The sequence below is a fragment of the Cygnus olor genome, chromosome 1 (genome assembly GCF_009769625.2).
Source record: "Cygnus olor isolate bCygOlo1 chromosome 1, bCygOlo1.pri.v2, whole genome shotgun sequence".
NCBI classification, from domain to species: domain Eukaryota; kingdom Metazoa; phylum Chordata; class Aves; order Anseriformes; family Anatidae; genus Cygnus; species Cygnus olor.
In genome coordinates this window covers 108,639,444-108,663,590 of record NC_049169.1, presented here as the reverse complement: position 1 = coordinate 108,663,590, position 24,147 = coordinate 108,639,444, and the positions used below count along the sequence as shown (strand labels likewise).

Genomic DNA, 24,147 nt, shown 5'->3' with positions numbered 1-24,147 from the left:
GCAGAGTATAAGTGTCTTTATTTAAAGAGTAAAAAGTATGCAAAAAACCTTCTGTTTTACAAAAAAATGGGAATATTCTTTCTGTGTTTTCCTTCTGGCAGCAACAGAACAACTCTTGACAATATATCCTACATCTTTTATTTCATTGAAGACATCAAGTTAGTCACAGGTTTTTCCCTCAGCTGCAGAAAATGTGACTGATTTTATAATTGTTTAAAAGATTTCTTCTTTACCAATTAGAACAAGGTGGAAAAGCAGATGATCCCACAATAAAGAACCCAAAGGACTGTATCATACCCACTGAAAAGCTTCAAAATAATAATCAGATGTATTTACAAAGAAAGTGTGATATCAGAACTTCTCCCTAGAGGGCTTATCATGTAATAAGAACATTCAGGGGGATAAAGTATTGATATTACATTTCAACTTTGCTATCAGTTTATCCTATTGCAGTCCAGTTCTATTTAGTAAAAATATTTTAAGCTCTTCTTTTTGTACTGTATTTTAACTTTAAAAGGCCTTTCATGAACTCTGCTAAATATAACTAGTTACTTGTTTTGGACTTTTGTTTAGTAATGGAGCAGTGTTATATACATCATTGCTGCCACTGAACTATCAGCTTTATCTTATTATTAGCAAGCAAATCTACATCTATTTGCGCAAGTCACCTCAAACACTTGCCAACTGGTGGAATTAGACTATTTTAACAGTAAGAAGTGGATTGACAATTGACCTCTTGTGACAGACACATACTTTGCTCAGGGTTTAAAAAAAACTATTAAAAAAAAAAGCCAACATGTTTAGCAGATGGAGTGCTTTAAGCACCCAAGAAAGAAAACAATATTAAGAGTTATTGAAAGAATCTGTCAAGAAAATGTTATTGTCAAGAAAATGTTATAACTGTGGAGGTAATGAAAAAAGTAGACTAGAAATGCATGCAAGATTTCTAACGTATCAAAAGCTATCTGCAGATGAACATCCACCTATAAAACAAAACAGGTCTGTCCTCAATACATTTTTAAAATAATCATAAAGAAGAGTATTCTGTATTTCCTGCCCTCTGACTGCAAGCATGACCATTCCTTTTCAGATCAAGAGCAACAGCCCAGTGCTCTCACTACTCAGTATAAAGAAATTTTATGTTTAGAAACTCTCTGTACAAGCACTTTTGATTTAAGGTTTAAGGGTAGCTCACTCTCACAGAATTAAAGGTTTTCCCTTAACCATTTTCATTTTAATTAACTGTGAAGTGTTGGGAAGGGGGGGGGGGGCGTCAATTATGAAAAGTTGCAAAATATGCCTTGTGATGTAAATATTTACACTGTTTAATAACATGAAGGGGCAAAACCAAAACAAAACCATGCTATTTTCAGACATCAAAAGAAAGTCCAATAGGCATCAGTATAGAAGCTCAAACATTGCAGCCTACTTTTTACTGCACATTTGCATGAACTACTCTCTATACTAGCGTCTCAGAATTCAGATTACATTCCAACTATTTCTATTCATCATCCAGACTTCGAATTGCACCCAGCTCTGGAGCATGCATTTGGCTTATGAAGCTTCAAAAACATCATTTGAAGTTCAGAAAGAAATTAATTTTGAATAAAAGTTACACATCTTTGTATTTCTATATATGTCAGACTGTACAATAATTTGGAAATCAAACTTCAGTTCTCTTTAAAACTATTTCCAATTTGCATTTTGTTTCTAAACAGGAAGGGACTACTGACTGTGATTAACTTAGGTCTTCAGTTACTAAGGTTGACTACCATGCAGGTATAAGTACCTTGCAGAACAGAGCATTAAAAAAACCCCACCAAAGCAAACTACTCTTTGGGCAAGGGATATTTTTTCAAGTTTTCAAATCACCTGATGGGGGGGAGTTGTTTTTTTGTTAAATGTCTAGCATCAACAATGTCTTTCAAAACAGGTAAGTACTTGCCCTCATATACGCATATTATCTACATATGACAATGAATACTCATAATTGGCTTTTCACCTAAGCCAGATCTAAACCTGGATCTCCTTCTTCAGCACAGATCTTCAGTTCGGTCTAGTCTTAGTTTGCTTTGCTTATAAACACGGAAGTCATTTTAAGAACCTAATGCTTTGTAATGTTTAATATGTCTTTCAACTCTGCTTGCTTAAATGAGAATAATGAACATGTTTAACTTTGAAAGCATCAAATTCCATTTGGTAGTTCAGCAGAGAACAAAAGACTGGAAAGAACTGAATCCAGACAAACTGATCAGCCTGCTTACTGTATGTACTTCATTTTTGTTAAAAGCACTGCAAAAAATATTTCGTAGAGCTGTGGGCACAGAACACTGACCAGTTCAACTTCTCTCCCCAATTTCAGACTGTATACCACAGAGGCCCTGACTCAAAGTTGCAGAAGCTGCAATGATCCCTTAACTTACACTGAAACATATGCTGTTAAAAGATCCAAATTTATGGCAGTCCCAGTTCTTTGTAGAAAATCATGCACTGTATTGTACTGTGAAGAAACAGAAGAAGCTTCAAATTCTGATAAAACTAAGAGCAACTGCTCTGGTTATACAGGAAAGGCCTCAGGCTCCCACTTTTAGGTCCTAGTGCTTAATTATCTTTCTCTGTTTGCAGGGATGCTGTAGCTAGTGCTACTGCTGTAACTGGCTGAGCAATGCCGTGAAGCTGCATCTTGGCCAGTTTCTTTTGCTCACATTCTGTTACCAACCGATTCAACTCTGCTGCGCTGTATCCAATGAGAGTTTTCAAGTCGCAGACAAATTTGTAGACAAACCTCTTGCCTTGCACTTTGCAGATCATGTCTCCATCATAGTAATATCTGTAAAAAGAAAAAAAAAATCAAGTTAAGTTTTCAGCATCTCTAACTTCCATAAACAGTCACTTACTTAGCGACACTTGGACGCTATATTTGGACATCAATATTCTCATGTGATTTCATATGCTGAGATAACATTTAGGCTTTTTTTTTTTCCTCCCATAAGAAAAGGGAAGAAGGTTGAAAGTTTTCCCTGCACCTTGATATGTTAGGTGGAAACAAACCACAATAATTATATCATAAACTGTAGAAAGCACCAAGACCATTTTTAAGCTGGAGAAATTCAAAACAGCTTACAGGGATAAGGGGGTGAAGTTTATATAGCGCTTTGCCTTAATAAAAAAATGTTATCTCCTCCCTCATTATTGTCCTTTGCCTTCTTTATTCATCTCTGCTTTTCCGAGACAAACTGTTTATGGTGGAAACAGCTTGAAAATTAGCAGTGGTTTTTACAGTACTAAAAACAAGTGAGAGACTGACTTTTAAAGACAGAACTATAAAAGCACACTTTTTTTTTTATAGTTAATACTTGCTAAACAACATCCTCTGCTTTTACTTACAACTAAAAATCATTTCACTAACTATGAACACTTTTTACCTTATGTCACAGAAGAGTTATCACACTGAACAGAGATGCAGAAAAGATAACAAACCCTATATGACTCATTGCACTCAAGACACATTACAGTATAAGTATTTGGTTAATACCAATAAAATAAAGAAGCCAGCATTTACAGTTTTGTTGCTGTTCTTGTCTGACTGCAGGGATTAATTGAATGCACATTTTATTTCTCATTAGGAAAACCTAAGTTAGGACATAACTTGGACTTGATGACCTTAACAAACTTGTGATAAATTTGAAAACAAAACAAAACAAAACAAAAAAACCACCACACAATTTAGTTTCCTCAAAACCATCACCCAGATGTTGTATAAGATAGCCCAGATTTCTTGACTGCCTAAAACTCAACCCTCTGAGTGACATGCTGGTACAGTAGAGATATTTCTCATTTACCATCAAAATCGAGTCAAGTAAAAGACTAACTTCAGTTTCCGAGGTCTAGGGGAAAGTAGGTAAGTTACTAAGAAAGCAACTATATTTTTTTGGACACTTCAAGTTCAGTATTTATGCAAAGGGCCAAAACCACTCAAGATTCCCACATCTCGTGATAGAAACAATCCAATTAGGATTGAAGCTATACAATATATATATCTCGTATATATATTAGTATTATGTTGAATTAGTATTACATAATATATTAGTATTATGTTGAATACACTTCTGGTTACAGCATTTGCCTGTTCAAAACCACAAACAAAGAGCTAAAATACCCATGCAAGTTTAGAAATTCTTAGTTGCTGGATCTTTTGGAGTTGCACGAGCACTTTGTTTCAGAATAATAGAGGAGATGAATTCTTTCTCTTCAAGTCTCACTTCCCTACTGGGTAATTAAGCAGATGCTGATTTTAGAACATTCACCAACTTGTATGTAACAAAAAAAATCTGCTATTCCTTTTTTTCAGGAAGATACTGCCTGATTTTCCTGCAGCTGGGCAGAAAATTTAGCACATTTAATATCAACATCATTTCTGGTACTAATCAAAATTGACATAATGATTTCAGTACATTAGTAAACAAAACATATTACCATTTTTGTTTTAATAAAAGTTTGGCTTGACAACAGTGTTTATCTCAGTAGTAGTAAGAGGCATTAAATATCCCTTCAGACATTCAAGTGTTAGAAAACATGTCAATATTGACGCAGCTGCCAAAATGGCAAAACTTTGTGGAATGTGATTTTTGTAATTCTGACTGAAATATAAATGCAAAACTTCTCTAATAGTGATTTATGCAAATTACTATGCAGACATCTGTTTAATATCCCAGCGAAAAGAGCATTATCCCAGAGTTCTTCAGCTGCCTTTGAGATCTTCTGCATAGTTTGTTGACAAAACCCCAAAACCATTAGCATCATTTATACGATCTGATGTTCCAGAAAGCTTTGAGTATACCTTCAGTGCATAAATGAATAGATTCAGAAAAGCAAGCAGGAAATATGGGAATGGTATTGGAATGATAGAGGCTGGGGACTGTCTGTCTGGGGAGCAGCTCTACCTACCAGGGGAAAGGCCCTGGGCACCTGCACTGAGTGCAAGCTGAGCACGGACCAGCAGCATGTCCTGGGGGTGGAGACAGCCCAAAGTGGCCTGGGCTGCACAAATAAAAGTGCGGCTAAGAGGTGAAGGGAAGTCACTACCCTTCAGTTGGCACTCATGAGAGCATATCTAGAATACCACGTTCAGTTTTGAGTTACCCAGTACAAGAAAAACAGACAAACTGAAGCAAGTTCTGTCAAGGGCCCTTGTGATAGTTGGGGCTGGAGCACTTCCACTGCAAAAATGTTGAAGGAATGGGGCTATTTAGCTCAGAGATGGCTTCAAAGGGACCTACCAGTTAGACAGGTCCCAATACCTACAGAGAGGTCACTGGGAAGAAAAAGCCACACTCTTCATAATGGCACACAGCAGAAGGACAAGAAAAAACAGAAAAAGAACAGCATGAACTGAAACAGGAGAGGTTGAGACTGGATATGAGGACTTTTTCCCCCAGAGGACAGGCAAGTAGTGGGAGAGGTTGCCCAGTGAGGTTGTGGAGGCTTGTGGAGGATTCCAGATCTGCCCAGAAATAGGCCCTGAGCAGCCTTGTGCCAGGTTGGACAACAAGCCTCCTGAGGCCCTTCCCAGTCACAGGATTCTGTGATCCTATGAAAAAAGTAATGGTCTAATTTAAAATATAAATATTAAGATTGCAAGGACAGCCATACAAGTGCAGACTTAAGATCTAATCTATCTAGAACAGAATAATTACTCCAACGAACCAAAAGCAAATGCCTAAGGAAAAGCATAAAAGTAGAGAAGATATATAATGCTCTTCCTTGCTTTCAAAGACCTGGGGCTCAAGAACTTCTAGGAGTTCCACCTTTCTGTATTTAATACCCCTCAAGGTATTTTTTTTCATTAATTCGTCCACCTGCCTCAAACTCATACAATCATTTAGACATCTACAATAATGCGCCTAAAGGAGTTAAAAGACAAATAAAAGGTATAGGCTATATATTTGCTGCTTGCCAATTTCTTTTCATGCCTCCTGTTCATGTAAATGAGATAGGGAGCAGTCATTCTTTATAAAACCATGAATGACATAGTCAGTAGCTTCCAACCTCCCCCAGTATTAGCATCATTTCTTACAGAGGTATATTTAAAGAGAATTTGATATTTTTTAAACAATGATAGATGAGTTTACTTCCTTCTAGGAGGATAATGTAGCCAAAAGTGTAAATAATTAAAAGTAAATCTTACATCTGACTTCAACCAATATACAACTTTACTCATATAAAGAGAGTTCTTAAAACTGCTTAAATATTTATTGCTTAATGCCGCAAATACCTTTCTTGAAAACTGACCAAGAGAAATAGATTTAGCCATATCTGAATACGAAACTCAAACTATTTAAGAGAACTCGGATGAATTTTCCAGTGCTTCCAGAGACCAAATTAACTGGGAAAAAGGTATAAAATTCATCTATTCGCATTCTTCCGCACTCCCCAGCTACATTGTCTACAGTGATTCAGAAATACAAATTCCTTTTACCAATGTCAAACTACAGAAATCACGATGGAATGAAGACAGCCTGAAACAAATCATTACAGAAGAATATCTGCTTTATACCATAACACAAGCAAGAGGAACATGAACAAATAAACTGCAAAATATAAATCAATAATTCAGAGTATTCACATATTATGCATCTTTCCCCATTAATGAGCATAGTTTGGCATGCTAGTGAAAGCATAAATGCTGAAGATGCATCAGAAAAATAAATATTTTTGTGAGCTGCACAAATTGACTGTCACGTCAGAGTTCAATAATCTTGAAAAAAAGCTTTCAGATGTTCAAGAAATCATTGCACTAGCTGCTACAAAGAAAAGTATGATCTAATAGGAAGGAGTATCTTCAAAGGATCTGTTTATGCCCTTACTTAAAAAAAACGCACCCAAGACTTGCATTATGATACTTGGAGAAAAAGTAGTCAAGAGGAAACAAAACATTTTAGACCTGATCAGTTTCTAAAGTTTCTTACCTCAAAGCCCGACTAAGCTTCTCATAGTTCATTGTGGGTTTGTTTTTGCGCTGACCCCATTTTTGTGCAACCAGTTCAGGTTGGTTCAATTTAAACTCTCCTTCATCACCAACCCAAGAAATACAGTCCCGAGCATCCTTGTCAGTGAGAAGTTCTAATAAAAACTGCCACAACTGGATCTGGCCATTGTTTCCTGTTGAAAGAGGAATAAAAAGTACTACTTGAAATGGATCTTGTTATGTTCCCATCAAGGCTAAAAGTTTTCAACCAACATATTAAAGCAAATAAGCACAAAACGTATGATGGAAGGAAAATTTCTTCTCCTCTACAATAAAAACACCACAATACTTCCTTGCAAAGTCACCAATATTAGTCTATGCAAAAAGAAACTGAATATTATGCATAACAAGACTTCTCATATACTTGTTTCTATAACTTAGGGAAAAAGATTATGAAAACAAAGTGACAAATAGTCATTTAGGCACACATCCGTCCCTGAAATAGAACAGATTTAGCACAATCTGTTTATTCCTCTTCAGGCATACATACAAATACATATATTTTTTTCCAATGATCGTTTATTCTCTAACTTTCTACGTGACATATTAGCGATAGGAAAACAAAAAATACCCACAAACCACAGCTTAAGTCAATATAACATCCTTCGGGTACAATCACTACATTTCTTTTTAACTCAAGTATATGCAATTAAATTTCTGAATTCTCAATGAGATATAGATAGCAGACCTAATGCCTAAAAGAAGAAACCCAGAGTGTTTCCCACTGATGTAAGATGATAAATTCTGGGCCTAAAAATCGTGAACAACAAAATAGACTTCCAAATAGACTTTCTCAAAAAAAAATTAAAAAAAAGGCTAAAAAAAGAAAAGGATTTAACAGAACAAAGGATTTAACAGATCTGCAGCAGTGGAGAGAATCAAAGCAAAAATGATAGCAAGAAACAAGAATTACATGAGTTATTAATGATCAAAGGGTATATATGAATACCAGTAATTCTGAAAATAAACTACAGATTTAGCTTGCCATTTTCCAAAAGGTGCATTCACTTAACAGAACAGACATCTGAAGCTTGCTAGATTCTGAGGCCATCAAAAAGGAGGAAGGTCAGAGCTGGACAGGGGGAGGCAAACAGATCAAGCAGTAGCTAGGCTAGGTTTCTGCAACATACAGTTTATTTTCTCCCCTTTCTGCAAATGGAAGGTGGAAAAGTTAAATGCTGGAGTAAGTGCCATGCAATGGTTTGAGAGGACAGACCGTTAAGCTACAGGAAGAGAAACAATTGTGGGCATTTTATTTACTATGGCTAGCTCTATCTGCTCCATGTCAGGAAGATTCAAAAGCTGCGGGACCACGTTAACAGCGCCTGTTAGAGCTAACGAACCTGCCGAGTTTGCATGTGCTTGAGATATGTTTTGTAGGTAACAGTCCCTTTTTTGTATCTATATGGATTTTTCTACAAACATAACCAAAGTGACAAGGATGCATCCTACAAAACTATAATTCAAATTAATGAGCATTTAGCTCATTTGCATTTAAAAATAATGTAGACAATACCTGTTCTGTTCCCAGGGGAACTTCTATCTTCCCCAGAGATCCTTGGAGCTCTCTGTACTTTAGCTGCCTTTGCACTGCTGTTTATTACTTTAATGGTGGTCGGGGTTGCAGGCTGTACAGATGCTGGAATAATCTGCACAGCTGTAAAGCAGAAAACATTGCAGAACATCAATTATAAATTGCTGACAAAGAAACGTCAGATGCATAGGCATGTATTATTTATTATCTACATTATAATATTAGGAGCTAGTTTTTTTTTCCATTGTTAAAAAGATACATGCTGTATAAATCACAATGCTAAGAATTAAAAAAAAATCCACTTAAAGTGGAAACTCTGGTTTTAGAGTTGTAGTAAAGATGCTACATTGTAAATATAACATTATAGATGTGTCCATTAAAAAAATCTCATGTTTTTAATTTAAATTTTATGCTGTTCCCATATGAACTACCTTAATGCAATCTTCTCTACAGTCACTGTGCAATCCTTCACATTTGCTATTCAAACAGCAATGAAATAACCTGCTATGGCAATGGTGTAAGAGGACTCAAATGCCCCACCTTAGGTGGACAAACCCAGGACACAAACCCAGGAGAGAATACATAATCAATCTATTTAATATGTAAGCTGCTTACAAGTCTTCTGAAAACTGATCAATTTTAATAATTGACGTCACTGTATTACAACTAGAAGAAAATTTCAAATATTTTTTCCTTGTATTGCTTTCCAAACAAGTCCTCTCTTTCATACACTTTCAATTCTTTTTGGAAACGCTTTATTTTGAAATCAGAATTGATAAATTTTAATTTATCCATTCAGTAATGCAATATATAACCTAAAATACCAAAACCTCTCAAGTCCTCAAATATGTATCCCTAGACCACAAATCCTACCGTACAAAATAGGTTAGAAACTTCCATAGTTCACGTCATACAACATCTTTCAGCCAGTAACAACATACTGAGAAACCAAAAATTTTGCTTGTTAGTTTGATGAGAGGAGAAGGGGGGTGCATTTTAAAGAAAACTACTCTCTTTAGTGATTTTCTGACTGTTGTACCAGTATGGTGTGGAACCAAAGCATAGTGCCAAACTTGCAAATGGTTAATTGTATAAACTAACTGCTGGCAGAAATACTTACGCTGATCAATAGTAACGGTTGCTATTTCTCCAGAGTGTTCTTGACTAGCCAACACATCTGCAGATCAGAAAGAAGAACAGTTAAACTCTTATTCAACCCACAAACTTCAAGTCTACCTTCATCTTCACTTGAATATCAAAAACTTTCATATTTCACAGAGGGAAAAAAAGCTAACACTTTGTATTAGTTTGCAAGAGACATGCACAGCTCATGGTCTTATAAGTATGTACAAACATTTAATGTTTGTTATTCAACTTTCAGAAATAAGTACGTCCATGATGAATTTCAAAATATCTTTTTCATTCTTCATCCCCTAAAGCCATTAGCTATTTAATGTAAATTGAGATTGAAATAGTTTATTCTGCCAAGTTATATTCAAGCATGGTAAATCTAAAAGCATATTAATGCACGTACAAATGCATCGCTTATCAGTCAGGCTGTGCACAGTCTAAGGATTTCATTGCCTATGCTTAATACTCTTCAATTCTATGTGAGACAGAGATGTACATTAAATAACTCACAATCAATATTTAATTATAAAACTGTCCAATTCAGGAGAAGCACGAATTAAGAATCTTACAAAAAAAAAAAGGACTCCGTCACTACTTCCCCCCTCCTAGTTATGAAGTTTGATGAAAAATGGGGAAACTGTTTAGTATGCAGATATGCTTTGTAACAGCAGACATTCTCAGTAATACCTCCTGTTATCTTGTGTTGATGCCCTCATTTATACTGCTAATATGAAGCGGAGAAAAAAGAGCTGCTCACAGCTCATTTCATTTTAAGCAAAAATAAAAGAAGAGGGAAAATGAATTAAGTAAAGTCAGTTACAGAAAAATATCCCATACACTTTCGAAGAAGTTCCAAATGACTCCAGAGAATTTCTCCACGTGGGACTCGCTGGAAGAAGTCTTCTTGAGTGAGGCTGCAGAGTTCACGCCCAGGAATGCTGAGTGCATTAAGGTCAATGTCTGACATGCTGAACTCCTTCATCACCCACACCACCCAGTGGAGCACCTGGTCTGTTGACCACTGCACAGGGTCTGGAAAAAAAGAGGGAAATGAAACTGAAATACATCCCATTGCATAGCACACAGTTCCTCAGCACTGAGGGTAGAGAGGCAGTCCTTACTGTAATTTACAAGAATGAAATATGCATGGCTATCGACCCACAGGGTTCAAACAAGAGTAACCTAGTGCTTGTTTTTTCCATGTGACCATCTCTGAAGACCTTTTTCAACCTTTATGTAGGTGTTTCTTGTTATCTTCCTTTTTTTTTTTTTTTTTTAATTAAAGGGCCTGCTTCTACACCAGTCAGTGCTTATATTCAGTCAAAGTCCTGCGATGGTATGTTTTCAATTATAAAATAACTTCCATAAAAGTAAATATGTAACATCAAGGAGATACACGGTTATCATGACCCAATCTGACTGGGTAGAAAGTTGACTACCCTTAAAATGCTGATGGAGTGGTGTGGCTTGGTGGACAGATGGAAGGGATAAAAAAAGGGATTTTCTTTAGCAAAAGCTTCTACATCAGAACTACACATGACATTCCTCAAAACACAAAATGTCATGTTTTCTTTTTTCCACGGGTCTTCAGTTTCAAAAGAAGAGTAGGTGTCTCTCATATCAGGATGGTCCTCCTCCAATACATTGATCTGCTTGGGATTACAATTAAATATTAAGTTCTAAACTCATTCAACATTATTCCAGTTCCTATACTATTTAAAATCACAGTACTTTTGTTCAAGACACTGGAGAGCTACATGTCCTGCAGAGTCCTGTGACTTCACTGGAATTTTTAAACACTTTCAAGCACCTTCATTTTCAAACACACTCCAGTTCTGCAAGTCTGCTAACAGAGTACAATTCAACTTCAGACGTGTGAAGAGCTTTATCACTAACATACACATTTTTAAGGAGAAGGAAGAAAGACTGCTTTCCGAAAACTGCAACAACAAGAAGGTTCTGGAGCAAAAAGCATCATTTTAATCAAAGTATTTGAAGCTTTGATGATGATTCTCTTTAGCTTTCTCCTGTGCAGAGATATTTGTATTGCACTTACCCACACCATAACAAGCCTCCTCAGAGGTACCAGAACACTTTAATTATATAAGTAAAGTTAATTATCATTTATGAAAAATACGTGCAACCCCCCCCCCCCCCCCCCAATATAACCTCCCCCCCAAATATAAAACCAACAAACCCCAGTAGAACCACTCCCTACCCCAACATATGCCCACCTCACAACCAAACATTATTACCATAGGGTATCCCAAGGCGCTCCTGCTCCTTTCTGTAGCCTTCCAGTGCTGCGGCCCATCGTGTCACCTGTTCGGACGTCTCATCTGAAATTGTTGTGATGTGTTTTGTTCCATCTAAGGTTATCACTTGAGCTTCCTCAACAAGGTGAGCTTCAGCCTCTGCATGATGAGCATCTGGATCAATCACTACCTCCACAGTTTCCACAGGCTTCACAATTTCAAGGATGTTTAACTTGGGCTCTATCCCTAGGTGTAGATAGAACAAACAAAACGATAATAATGCAAATACAACGAAAATTGTTTAAAAGCTTTGCAATTAGTAAGTGTTAGAATCCTTAGGAAAGAAGCGTGATTGAAAAGAATGATCACTGTATTTCTGCAAGTCTCCTAAATGAGAATTATGTAGTCCATTATACAGAATATAAAGCAAATATAAAGCTGTCCCTCTTCTCTCCTCTGGTATTACAGTTTCATCTTTTTTCATAATTCTGTATGGATGAGCATGTGGGCATATACATAAAAATTTGTGTTTTTTGAGAAACATATGGAGCCAAAACCAACCAACCCAACCCCCCAAACAAACAAAAAAACACAAGCATCTGCTTCCTTCCCCCCAACAACAGGTATTACTTTCAACCTTTACAGTACTTCCCCACCATCTACGTAAGTGTTAACATTTTCTCTCAAAGTGTCCTGCAGGAAGCAGTGCATTCGACAGCAAGTTAAAAGAAAATTTAAAAAAAAATCTTCCAATTTTTAGTTTTATCAGCTATTCATTTTTGTTTTGTTTTAGTTCTGTCACTTAAGAAGTTTGACTGCGGAGTTGGAAGATATGCCTGCACTCTGCAACAAAGAACTCACTCAGTAATGCCACTAATGCTTTGTGTCACCATCCCTTCTGTGGTCTCCCGAGAATGCATTTTGTCCAACTTGTCCAAATTTCTGATGTTGTGTAGAAGATTTTGCCCATCATAATATGCTAAACTAACTTCTTTTCATTTTTCTGATGTATCATTTCCATGATAACAACAAAAACAAATGCACTTCTTTAGCAGATTTACATCAAACATGTCTGCACATTCCTTCACCACTTCCAGGGGTGTGTGGATCTGTAAAACTCTATTTTATTGTTTTATTTTGACTTTAAAGACATTGACTAGAGTTAGGCAGTTGACGAGGAGGATTCACAGAACATCACACTGTCAGGATAACCTCAGCATTTTGTGCCATGAGGTACTACTTGGTGTCCCTCCTAATTGATACTAAAGCTTAATGTGACATGTTGATTCTGTATGTGACACTGCCTTAAAATCTAAAACCACAATTTACTCAGTTTGTAAAGAAGAATAAATGGAACACTTACCCATAGTGTAGGTGAGAACAAACTAAATCTTTTTGATAAGTGTAGACTTTAACAGCAATTTAACTTGAGACAAATGTTAGAAAGGGAAAACTACAAAGACCATAAGTACATCTTATTCAGCTGCAAGGTTTAATGAAAACTTGTGAAGACATACAAAGTCAGTTATATTTGCCCCCCCCTCCCTCCCCTTTTTTTAACCCTACGCCACTTGGGGTAAAACCATAGTTTTGCTGTTAAAATGACTGTCTGGTGCGTTTCATTGTGCTCATGAACATTAAATATACTTTCTTCTCCCACTGCGTGATTTTAGATTCAAAATCAACTGAGAAAATTACAATTAGAAAACATGGTACTTTTTGGTACTCTGATTCAAGAAAGGGTTTATTTTTCTCCTTTATCAGAAAGTTACTGTGGATGCAAGACAAATACTACCCTTTGTAGTAAAGGAATGAGGTACTCCTCCTCTTGGTGATTTGATCATTGTCACATTCTGAAAAAACTGACAACTGTGCTGCTGACAACCTTGCTGTCTTTTACCTGTTATTTGCCAAGATAGATTTTGTTCGTAGTGCTGCCAATTCAGCATCTTTTCCAAGCGCTAAAATAGCTTAAGAAAAGTCTCCTTAAGTATGATAAACTTCTGGTATTACTCCTCTATAAACCTAATTAAAACTGTACAATAATCTCTGCTGAAAAGTACTGTTTCTCCTTTAAAGAAATTCATTTTAAGTGTATTTAAAACATGGACCCACATGCTGAGCAGTCTACCCTGAAGTGACACTCAAACTTAAAGCTCCTTATTATATTTACTACTTATGAATGTACTTTTAGCTATGTAGAAATAACTTATTATTTCAAATCATTTTTTGCAGGCCTACTTCTGCTTTTGATTACCAGACTGCAAATATCAGAGCTACTCTGTTTTAATGTTTATGCAACGGATTCACACCAAAAAGTTCTAAGGCCCAGTGAAGCAAAGAAAATAAATTAACGGGTACAACATACAGCAATATGAAATTACGGAAGTGAGAAGAGATGTACACAACCAGTAAGCGATGGATTAGATGAAGAAACAAACATGAACATAAAGCAAACAAGGACCTCACTTAGGGCAGTAAGTGTTTAAAGTAGGCCATCTAAGCTTAAGGTTCAGCACAGGCTTGTTTGAAAGTAAGATAGAAGCGGGTACGGGAAACACTAAGGATTACGGTTCTATTTTTGATCTTCAAAAGAGAAGAAAAAAGCTTCTAGAGAGGAACAGTTCACTATTGCTCCACAAAATAACTCCCTATCTGTCAAATAACTACATGTCAAAAGAACTGTGAATCTACTGCTTTATCCACAATACAAACATGGAGATCAGTGATAAATTTCTGTAGAGGAATCGGCTTAGAAGTGTTGTGAAGTAACAGTATGCCATGTAATCTAATGCAACATGAGATCAAAATGAATTCACTGTTTTTGTCTGCATGTTTTCACATCTCTCCCTTTATCAACTTTATAAGAAAATATGTCCAGTCTTTATGTCTTGTCTTCTGTGGACAGCATGTAAATTGTGGGACACAATGGTATACAATGTCACATTTCAGAAGTATAAATTGGTTGAAAAATACAAGAACTCACGGAGTTCAGCTATCAAGACGTCTAAATGTTGCCTCCAATACAAGCCCCTTCACTGCAACCTAGGGTAGGACTGATCTGCAGGCAACCTGGTTTAGTTCTCTACATGCCTGGTATTAACTACAGCCAGAGAGAGGGCATTAGCCAAACTGCACCTTTAAACTAAATCAGCACAGTTCACGCTACACTTACGAATCCTTCTTTTTCATACTAAAAATAATAAAAGTCCAGTTATTGCTAAAACAGTTTAGAAAGCATGGTCACATGAGGAGTTACACACTTAAAACAGGACTCAGTCTTCAGGTACCTAAATGCACAGGACCTCCCATCCTTATCACTGCTTAGTCCTAAATCTCTGTAAATACAGCACAGCTACATGCATACACTTGCTCAGAAATTCCGAGAGCAGCTGAACACTAACTTCTTACGTCAAGCATTCAGGAAGTCTGTGGAGCAGCATCTGTTCAGAAAAATGTTAATCTTGCAGGTGTGCTTCGGGCATACGTAAAAGAATTGTGCTCAAAGAGCAGCTACAGATACTTTCATTCACAAATACTCCCTTGACCTGTTCAAGTTTGTACTTGGTATGTGAACAATTCGAATGCCAAGTTAACTGAACTACCCGTTTGTATACCTCACAAACAAGAAACAAAGCAAAACAACATTGCCCAGATACATAATACAGGTCTCTCTTCTCCTATTGCTTAAACCAATCTGACAGATTGCCATTCCCTGCTGCCACTGTTAACTCCTTCAATCTTAGGACCTGTGCCCCACAGATCATCACCGAGCAACAAGTGTGATGAGTATTCCTATTCTACCTTGCCTCTACTCTGGTGATTAAGGAGGTAGAAAACGCAAGAAAGATTTCACCCTACACCATACCAAGCACTGGAATTCACCACCTTTTTTCCCCCCTTTTCTCCTCCTTTCCTTTCCAAAAAAAAAAAAAAAAAGGGGGGGGGGGGGGAATAAGCAAAATAAAAGGTCAGAATCAATTTTAGCATATCTCAAGAAAAAACACCAATCAACCTTTACAGTTTAAGGTTGGCAAAATGTTAATCTGATATTATCCACAGTCAGACAAGCAGGAGAAATCCTTGATCTGGTATTACTTGCGTCTACATAAAAGAAAGTCAAAAATATTCTCTATGGAGGCCTTCAAAATTAAAGATTCTTTCATATTCTTTGATATATGATGCAATGTGGTTACTTATCTCTCCATAGACTTGCAAGAGGCTTACTTGACAGAAGAACAGAACAGGGCTACACTCAAAAATAGCTGTTCCCACAATTGTAGGAAAACCACATACATCTCCATTCTTCAAAATAGGAGAAAGTAGTTAAAACAAGGTGGAATGAAAGAATGGCCTTTTTAGTAAAAAGATTAAACAGGGGAAGTAAAAAAAAACACAACCTTAAACATTATGCAGTAGTGGCAATGCCAATCTATTAAGTGCACTGCAACCTTTTTGCATTTATGCTAATATTTCATCTGCCATAACTTATTATAAGATATCTTTGTATGAAATACTACAGAAGAGCTACAACAGACTAGATTCCAGTTGGTGTTTATTTCTTTGAATTTACAGATGTATAACCAAAATCTGATAAAACATGTGAACTGACATAACAGCTTGTCTCTTAAGAAATATGAGTCCACTCCAGAGCAAGGATTAACATCAGTGAATATCACTAGCTTAATTCTATAAAATGACACAAGCTGGGGGAAAAATAAATAAATAGCCAAAAAAATCTTTCAGTGAGACCTCATTTGTAGAGCAGAAGACAAATACAGGAATGGCACAAGAATCGTTTTTTTCCCCTCTAGCTCAAAGGGACACTGCAGTCAGAGTAACAAGTTCATCTCCTCTACATTACTTACATCCATACCATTTATTTTGTCATTTTCTGCTATACTTAACCACATTCAACAGGCAGATTTCTTAAAAGTTGCTCACATATCAAGTATCATGACCTGAAAAACAACATTGAGGACTGTTCTGATGTTATACAAAAGTACTTAATACTAAGATGTTGCTTTTAACAAGGGGAAAAAAAAAAGCTCCTTTACCTATATGGACATGCACCTCAAGTTTATGTTAAAATAAAAAAAGAAAGCACAGGAAGAAAATAGAAGCTAGTAGTGAGAAGATACGTATCACCTGCATCCTTCTGAAACTGGAAGGCTGAGCACTGCATACTACGAGCTACTGGACTTGAATTAAGAGCAGTTATTCTAATACAATAACTGAAGAATATTTCCATTTATTTTTAAAACAAAGAAACAAGAAAGATACTTCAATCCCTATTACATATGGGGAACTGAAGATTCAATCTAGCACTTGACACCTGACACTTGGCATTAAATGCAAATCCTCAGTCCTACCGAACACTGTTTGAGTACAGTTTAAACAGACAGGCTTTCTTCTGTCTCATCTGTGCTGAAGTACCAACAAAACAAAATGTGATCCCCAAATTTTGCTAATGTACTCTGATGTCATTAATTCAAGAACAGATAATCAAAGATACCCTACTGCAATAGGAACTTATTTCCACTGATGACTTGAAAACACAGCAACATCCATAGCTGTTTCCCAGAGCCCAGTATGGACACTGTTCTCAGCAAGTGGCGGCAGTCCTTCGACCCAGGCACATCGAGGGGGCAAAGGAGAAGAACAGGACACAAAGAACAGTAAAGCTACTAATTGCTGGGGATTCAACAACGGGAAATCCTGGTGCAATTGGTGCTACAAACAGCTAGAGACATGCATCAACAGACACCTACCAACCTGTTAAATGCCCCTCCGTCTTAGTGGTTTACCCCAAGCTCCCATCCAAAGAAAACAGCTGATAGTGATCCTAGCCTTTCATACTCATTTTCAGTTAACTACATATACTCTCATAATCTAATAATTCACAAGATACACGAGCTCGTACTCTTCACAGAGACGACACCATTGCCTACCTAGGCGAAAATCCTTTGCTTGCTTAGATACTTTGTCTGATATGAGTAACTACTAACCTTTAATGAAAGCCTTATACCTTAGGTAATGATAGCTATTTGATCCATATATTTTGCTTTGAAATTGATACAAAGTTTCCTAAGACATTTTGCATGGAATCAGTTCATGACATTTATTTTAATTACTTCTACGTATGGCCACAGCACACAATGAAAAAGACATTCTGAAAATATATTACCATCAATTTACAACTAGAAAGAGTAGAGGATTGGGTTTGCTCACAAGCACTCCTACAGTATTAACCAGTCTGTAACACAGACAAATGTAACTGCTTACCTTGCCTAGATATTACTTGCACACTGAGCTGTACCGTTCCATCTGTTTTTACTCCTTGATCAAAAAGGCTTCGATCTGGGTCCAGCTTGATAAAAGCAAACAAACAAACAAAAGTATTAGTCTTAATGTTATAACAAACTCTTATTCAGTTAAACCTTGGGCAGTTATACTGTCTAATATATGGTGATGCTTGTAGAAATAGGTGGGCAGGGAATTTTTTCAAATATTGTGCTACCTATGCGCCTGACTACCATAAAAATCTTCCTGCTTTATTCAGATTCAAAACAAGATTAGACTCTCAGATGTTCAGACAGCAACAAATGATGTGGGATACATCAAGCCTTTGCTTATACAGGTATTGTCATTGCCCTCACTCATCTTTCACTTAGTGCCTTTTTTTCTTTTCAGGTTATATTATAAAATATAAGCCCCTAAAGTTTTTTTGATGTTATTCATACTGAATTAGCATGTACATATTAAATGATTTGATGATAAGGAAGCTGACATAAAATTAAACGCTATATTGCAATGTACAAAATTAAGTGTGAATTCTGTGAACAACAGAAGAAGGGGACAAAGTAAAATGCTTCTCTGGTAAGAGTTGAAATCTGCCATAACCTCTCAATTTACCTGGATATCTTGCAGGCAAATTTCATGTGCATCCAAGGAACATTGCAACCTGGGTTCCAACAACTTCTTAAGATTTCCAATTGGTTCATTGATATCAATAGCTTGACTCACAAATTCTGCTGTGGTGTAGGTTTGCTCAACGATGCTTAAGTACCAAAAGAAAACAATAAATCATTACCTATATGTTAACAAAGCTTGCACAATACAGACAGTATAGGATAGCTTAAAAAAATAAAGGTAGAAATAAGCTACATAAAACAATGTAATATTATGAAATCTTAATACCACACAAGGAAACTCCTAGTTTGGGTAGAGTGTAAATTGCCAAATTTGGTCCCATTGATTTTACAACTGTGTAACTCTTCCTTTTTTAAAAAAAAAAAAAAAAAAAAAAATCATGTCACGGTTCCAAAGCTAGGCTAAATTCTTTTCAAAACAGTGTTTTCAAGATACAAAGCTATGATTAATTGTACATTGTACATTGTTAACCTGCACGTAGAGTAAAATAATTCTAGTACCTTGCGTAGTCTGTATTTAAAAGATCCATGTTAAAAAACAAATACAAAAACTTAACAGGTAGGGAACAAAGAAAATATCCCCTCTCATACTGAATAACCATCCACATCTTTTAACCAATCAGCATAAGGATAAGCTTAAGACCTACAAGAGATGCCAGAAAGAACTATAGCAACATGTAACCTTGAAGGAAACATTATTTAGATATCATGGTTGTCTTGCATTAAATTGATGACATTATTGGCATAAGCATTGCAAAATAACAATTTACAGAGAGGAAATCTGAAAGTATATGTACACAGTCAGGTCATATGTAATAAAAATACACAAGGAGCTCAGAATAAGGAAAAAATAATGAATGGTTTTGAAACAGTTCTCCAGAAAAGGTTCTTACAGAGCAGGTCATCTACCAGCCTCAGTTATTTCTTCCAAATGCATTAACTGCATCTCTGTATTTTGAAGAACAGTTGTGAAAATTAGGAGGGAAGCTCTCAGAAGAAAAAACTAGGCTGAGGTAACTACAGCAAAGTCAACTTTCATATCCACAGTTTACAGGGCCCTGTTAACAATACAGTCACAATATACAGCATATCATTTCTGCTCCTTTAAAAAAGGGATGCTGAATAACAGTAAAGCAATGGACTGGAGAAACTGAAAATTTTTCAGTATGTGTAAACACACTCTACAGACACGAAAGTCGCAGAAAGAAAGAGAACTATTAAGAACATAGGAAGAGATAAATAAAATGGTTTGGGATTTAGGCAATTAAGATTATAATAGAATGGGGGATGAGAGGCTGGAGTGCAGCCCTGCAGAAAGGGATTTGGGGGTTCTGGTTGATGGCACTTTGAATAGCAGTCAGCAGCTTGTCCTGGCAGCCAGGAAGGCCAACCGTACTCTGGGGTGCATCAGGCATGGCACGGCTAGCCAGTTGAGGGACGGGATTGTCCTGCTCTGCTCTGTGCAGTTTTGCGACCCACAGTACAAAAAGGACATAAAACTATCAGAGAGTGTCCAAAGGAGGGCTACAAAGATGGTGAAGGGCCTGGAGGACAAGACGTATGAGGAGTGGCTGAGGTCCCTTGGTTTGTCCAGCCCAGAGCAGAGCAGGCTGAGGGGGGGGCCTCATGGCAGCCTGCAGCTCCCTCACGAGGGGAGCGGAGGGGCAGACGCTGAGCTCTGCTCTCTGGGGACAGTGACAGGACCCAAGGGAACGGCATGGGGCTGGGACAGGGGAGGGTCAGGCTGGGAGTTAGGGAAAGGTTCTGCACCCAGAGGGTGGTCGGGCACTTGAACAGGCTGCTCAGGGTAGTGGTCACAGCACCAAGCCTGCTGGAGCTCAAGGGGTGTTTGGATAACGCTCTCAGACACATGGTCTGATTTTTGGGTGGTCCTGTATGGAGCCAGGAGTTGGACTTGATGATCCTTTGTGGGTCTTTTCCAACTCAGAACATTCTACGATTCTATGAAAGCACTATACTGGTTTCCAATAGTGGCTACACTTCCACTTCAAGAAACCACCACTTAATTGCATAAGAAAAATTGAAGAGAGCACAAGCAAAATGACAAGCTTTGTATCCAGCAAGAAAGCTGAAAAACTATGGAAGTGATCAAGTGCAGAAATGTGGAGATAACAGCGATCCTGTTACTTCAGCCAGTTTCAAGTTACTTCTTTTTCCTAGCTAGAAACACTTGCACTTATTTCATAATCATGGCCATCTCTGAAGCATTACACAATACCTAATAATAAATCTGAATAACTGAACTTAGTGTGTGCAACCACAGACCTGAAATCAATAAAATAAACCAAATAAATAAATCACAGCCTAATGATCCCCCAAAAGTGAAGACAGTACCTACCTTTCTTCAGTGCATTCCTGTTTCTCAGTTCCATCAATTTCTATTTCTATCAGCTCTTCTGCATCTCTCTTAGTCATGGCTAAAACGTCTTGAAAACAGACCTATGAACAGAAAAGATTTTTTTTCATAAGTCATAGACAAACAAAACTAGACAATGTTTTGTGTACTATCCTAAATTTTTAAACCAAATACCTAGGCAGCTTTTTAAATATAAGAATTCACCTAAAAAAAAAAAAAAGGAAAAACAAAACCTAATACAGATTTCACAAAGTATATGACAATACCCGTTTCTCATACGAATGTTCCAGGGGACAAATTCAGGACTCTAAACAGAGATAAACACAAAGTGCAAAGCTTTGTTTCCTTGGAAGCATCCCTACTTACTGAATGCTTTTGGAATAAGCCAAAGAACTTATTAAAGTTCTTTGAAAGTTAGTACATAGCATAAAAATATGCATTATCTTCGTCTTCACAACAGCTAGAAGAGGCTAGCAAGGTTTCAGTCCTGGAGTCATTCTTTCTGATGGACTCATTTATCCCAAATCCAACTGTTAATATGAGACTTAAATTCTCCTCAAAATGAATAGTGAACAAGTCATGCAGTTTTACAGAGGTTTAAAAAAAAATTCAAACTGCGCATCTCATCATGCCCTTTGAACACTATTATGTAAAATTAGTTTTGTTACCAGAAGAAATCAAGTGCTGTATCTGGTGTCGATCTGTAAGAAGCTATGAGGGCTAGACAGGAAGTAAACAGCACCTCATTAACATCTCACCACCAAAACCAGAATCTGTTCCACTCTCACATCTAGCTCTGTGAAAACCCCCTGAGCTGTAAGGGATGGGTTCACTGAACTTTCCATATCACCTAACTTCATATATCATCCTCATGCTAAATGGGAAAGAATGAAACACCGTTTCTGAAGAATGTAGACAAGCTTAACCAAATCTCTGAAGGAACCGATGCTACAGGTGAGCTGGTCAACTATTAAGATTTTTGGAAATTAACGTTTGAGCAAAGTACCTTACTGAAATCTCCCAGGGAAGCTAACTGGTACTACATACAAAACAAAACAAACAAACCTCTCATGTGTTAACAATCAAATTCGAAAAAAAAGAAGTAAAAGTCCAAAACAACAGGAATAAGTTTTTTTTTTTTTGTGAGGAAGGGAGTTTACCAGCAAGGCCGCAAAAAGGGCTGGGCTATAATTTCTGCTCTTTGACATGTTCATGAGTTATTTATTAGGAATCTGTTAGGAAACTCTTGAAAGAACTCAAGATCTAGAATGACTGATGAAAGAAAATATTCGAGATTGGTAAATGCAAAGTCATACGCATTGAGTAAATGTTACAGGAACCCTGTAACTGGAACCGTATAGAATTAGGTAATACATTTTGGAGTCCCTGTGGACTGGACTCTGAATCGGCAGCTGGACTAGCAGCAGTTCACTCACTCTCCAAAGGCAGTTTGCCTTTTTACGTTACGCAGTTGCATCTTGCAGGCTATGCAACAGCCTAACTTCTACCCTGGGGAGGTAGAAAAGGTGAGCGCAGGCACAGACAGCAGGTAGCAGAAGAGGAAAAAAGATGGCTCCATGGAGCACAAATGCAAGAAAGGGAGATGGCAGGGTGGAAAGAGGAAGAATAACATTAACAAAATATGTGAAGTCATAGAACAATTTGGAGAAGACTAGTGGGGAAAATTATTCACTCGCTTAAAGAGCGAGTAATAGACTCCTGATAACATTACCAAGCAGCACGTTTAGAACAAAACAAACGTCTCACAAGAAGTCCAGTGAAACGTGTTGCTACAGGACTGTGCAGAGGCTGAAAGCACGCATATGTTCAGATGGGACTACACAAATACACGCAGACTAGCTTGCCAGAAATAACTACAAAGAAGAGAAGGCTATCATGCCAAGAGTCAGCTCAGAGACTCTCCACAAGAAAGATGCACAGCTAGACATCTAGTACAGCAACTGCCTAAATCACTAAAAAAATAGAAGCAAAACATGCAAGAACCACTGCTTGCATTACTTTCTTTGAAAGCACTGATGGCATACACTGTCCTTGGTAAGCCTCCTGAGCCTTCTCTAAGGAGTAATACTGAGTTCTCAAGTTCAATACAAGGGAACTCAAACAGCCTGGCTTGCTAGGAGGGTCAAAGTGGAAGCAATACTGCAGCAGTAGCACTTATTTGGAGGAATACACAAGGTGGTACTCGCAGCCTTCTGACTGCTGCAGTTCTGTTTGTGCTCCCCAGCCCGTAAGGCTGTCAGACCTACCCGTTACCAGGCCGGAACGCGTCCGCAGCGCCAGCCGCCCACCTGCGCCGAGACAAGGGCGGACACCTGTTAGCAGCGGCTCTCCCCCTCCGACACAGCCCGGCGCCTTCCCCGGCTCGGCTTCCGCGGTCAGGGGCGAAGCTCCATTGTCCCGCCCGGGGCGACCTCTCCTCTCCCGGCCCTGTAACGCCCGGTACGCTCGGTGAGCACACCGCCACGGCGGGGCGCGCACCCCACAGCCGCCGGAGCCCCCATGCACGGCCGGAGCCCCCCTGCGGAGGACATCTGCGCTCGGCTCCGAGGGCACCGGGCGCCCCCAAACCCCCATCGCGCCCCCATCGCCCCGCTTCTCCTCCGTGTCCCCCCCCCCCCCCGGCGCCGTTTGAACCCGAAACGGAAATGAGGCCGGCGGCACCGCGGAGAAACGGAAACAAAACACGGGGCGGCCCCGCGGCGCAGCACGGCTCGGGGCAGGCCGCCCTTACCCACCGCCGCTCCCCCGTGCCCGGCCCGGCCCGGCCCGGCCCGGCCGCACGTTGCTGCCGCCGCCTCCTCGCCTCGGCTCCCCCCCCGCCGGGTCCCGCCGCCCTGCGGAGGCCGCGGCGCGCGCTCGCGATTGGGCAG

General features: G+C 38.3%; 1 protein-coding gene across 4 annotated transcripts; it reads right to left on the bottom strand.

Moving 5' to 3' along the window:
• On the bottom strand, positions 1–24,134 carry GABPA (GA binding protein transcription factor subunit alpha). 4 transcript variants are annotated; one of them, XM_040576279.1, is made up of 11 exons: positions 24,013–24,134; positions 23,524–23,704; positions 21,239–21,339; positions 18,863–19,007; positions 18,233–18,317; positions 11,948–12,193; positions 10,530–10,724; positions 9,682–9,738; positions 8,544–8,684; positions 6,969–7,161; positions 1–2,830 (listed from the first exon to the last, which is right to left on the bottom strand). In XM_040576279.1, exons 3-11 carry the CDS (start codon positions 21,313–21,315, stop codon positions 2,602–2,604), a joined length of 1,368 nt encoding a protein of 455 aa, XP_040432213.1. In that variant the 5' UTR covers positions 21,316–21,339; positions 23,524–23,704; positions 24,013–24,134; the 3' UTR covers positions 1–2,601. The 4 variants fall into 4 exon arrangements, with proteins under 4 accessions (XP_040432213.1, XP_040432195.1, XP_040432222.1 ...); XM_040576261.1 differs by having other exon boundaries at positions 24,009–24,040; XM_040576288.1 differs by lacking the exon at positions 23,524–23,704 and having other exon boundaries at positions 24,013–24,083.
• Positions 24,135–24,147: the final 13 nt, after the last annotated feature.

Bases quoted from the DNA above. Each gene is read 5' to 3' on its own strand.
- GABPA (XM_040576279.1), bottom strand. From the start codon at position 21,315: ATGACTAAGAGAGATGCAGAAGAGCTGATAGAAATAGAAATTGATGGA. The intron at 12,194-18,232 runs GTAAGCAGTTAC...ATCTACACCTAG, and splicing joins GCAAGTAATATCTAGGCAAG to GGATAGAGCCCAAGTTAAAC. The intron at 8,685-9,681 runs GTAAGTATTTCT...TCTGCTTTACAG, and splicing joins AACCGTTACTATTGATCAGC to CTGTGCAGATTATTCCAGCA.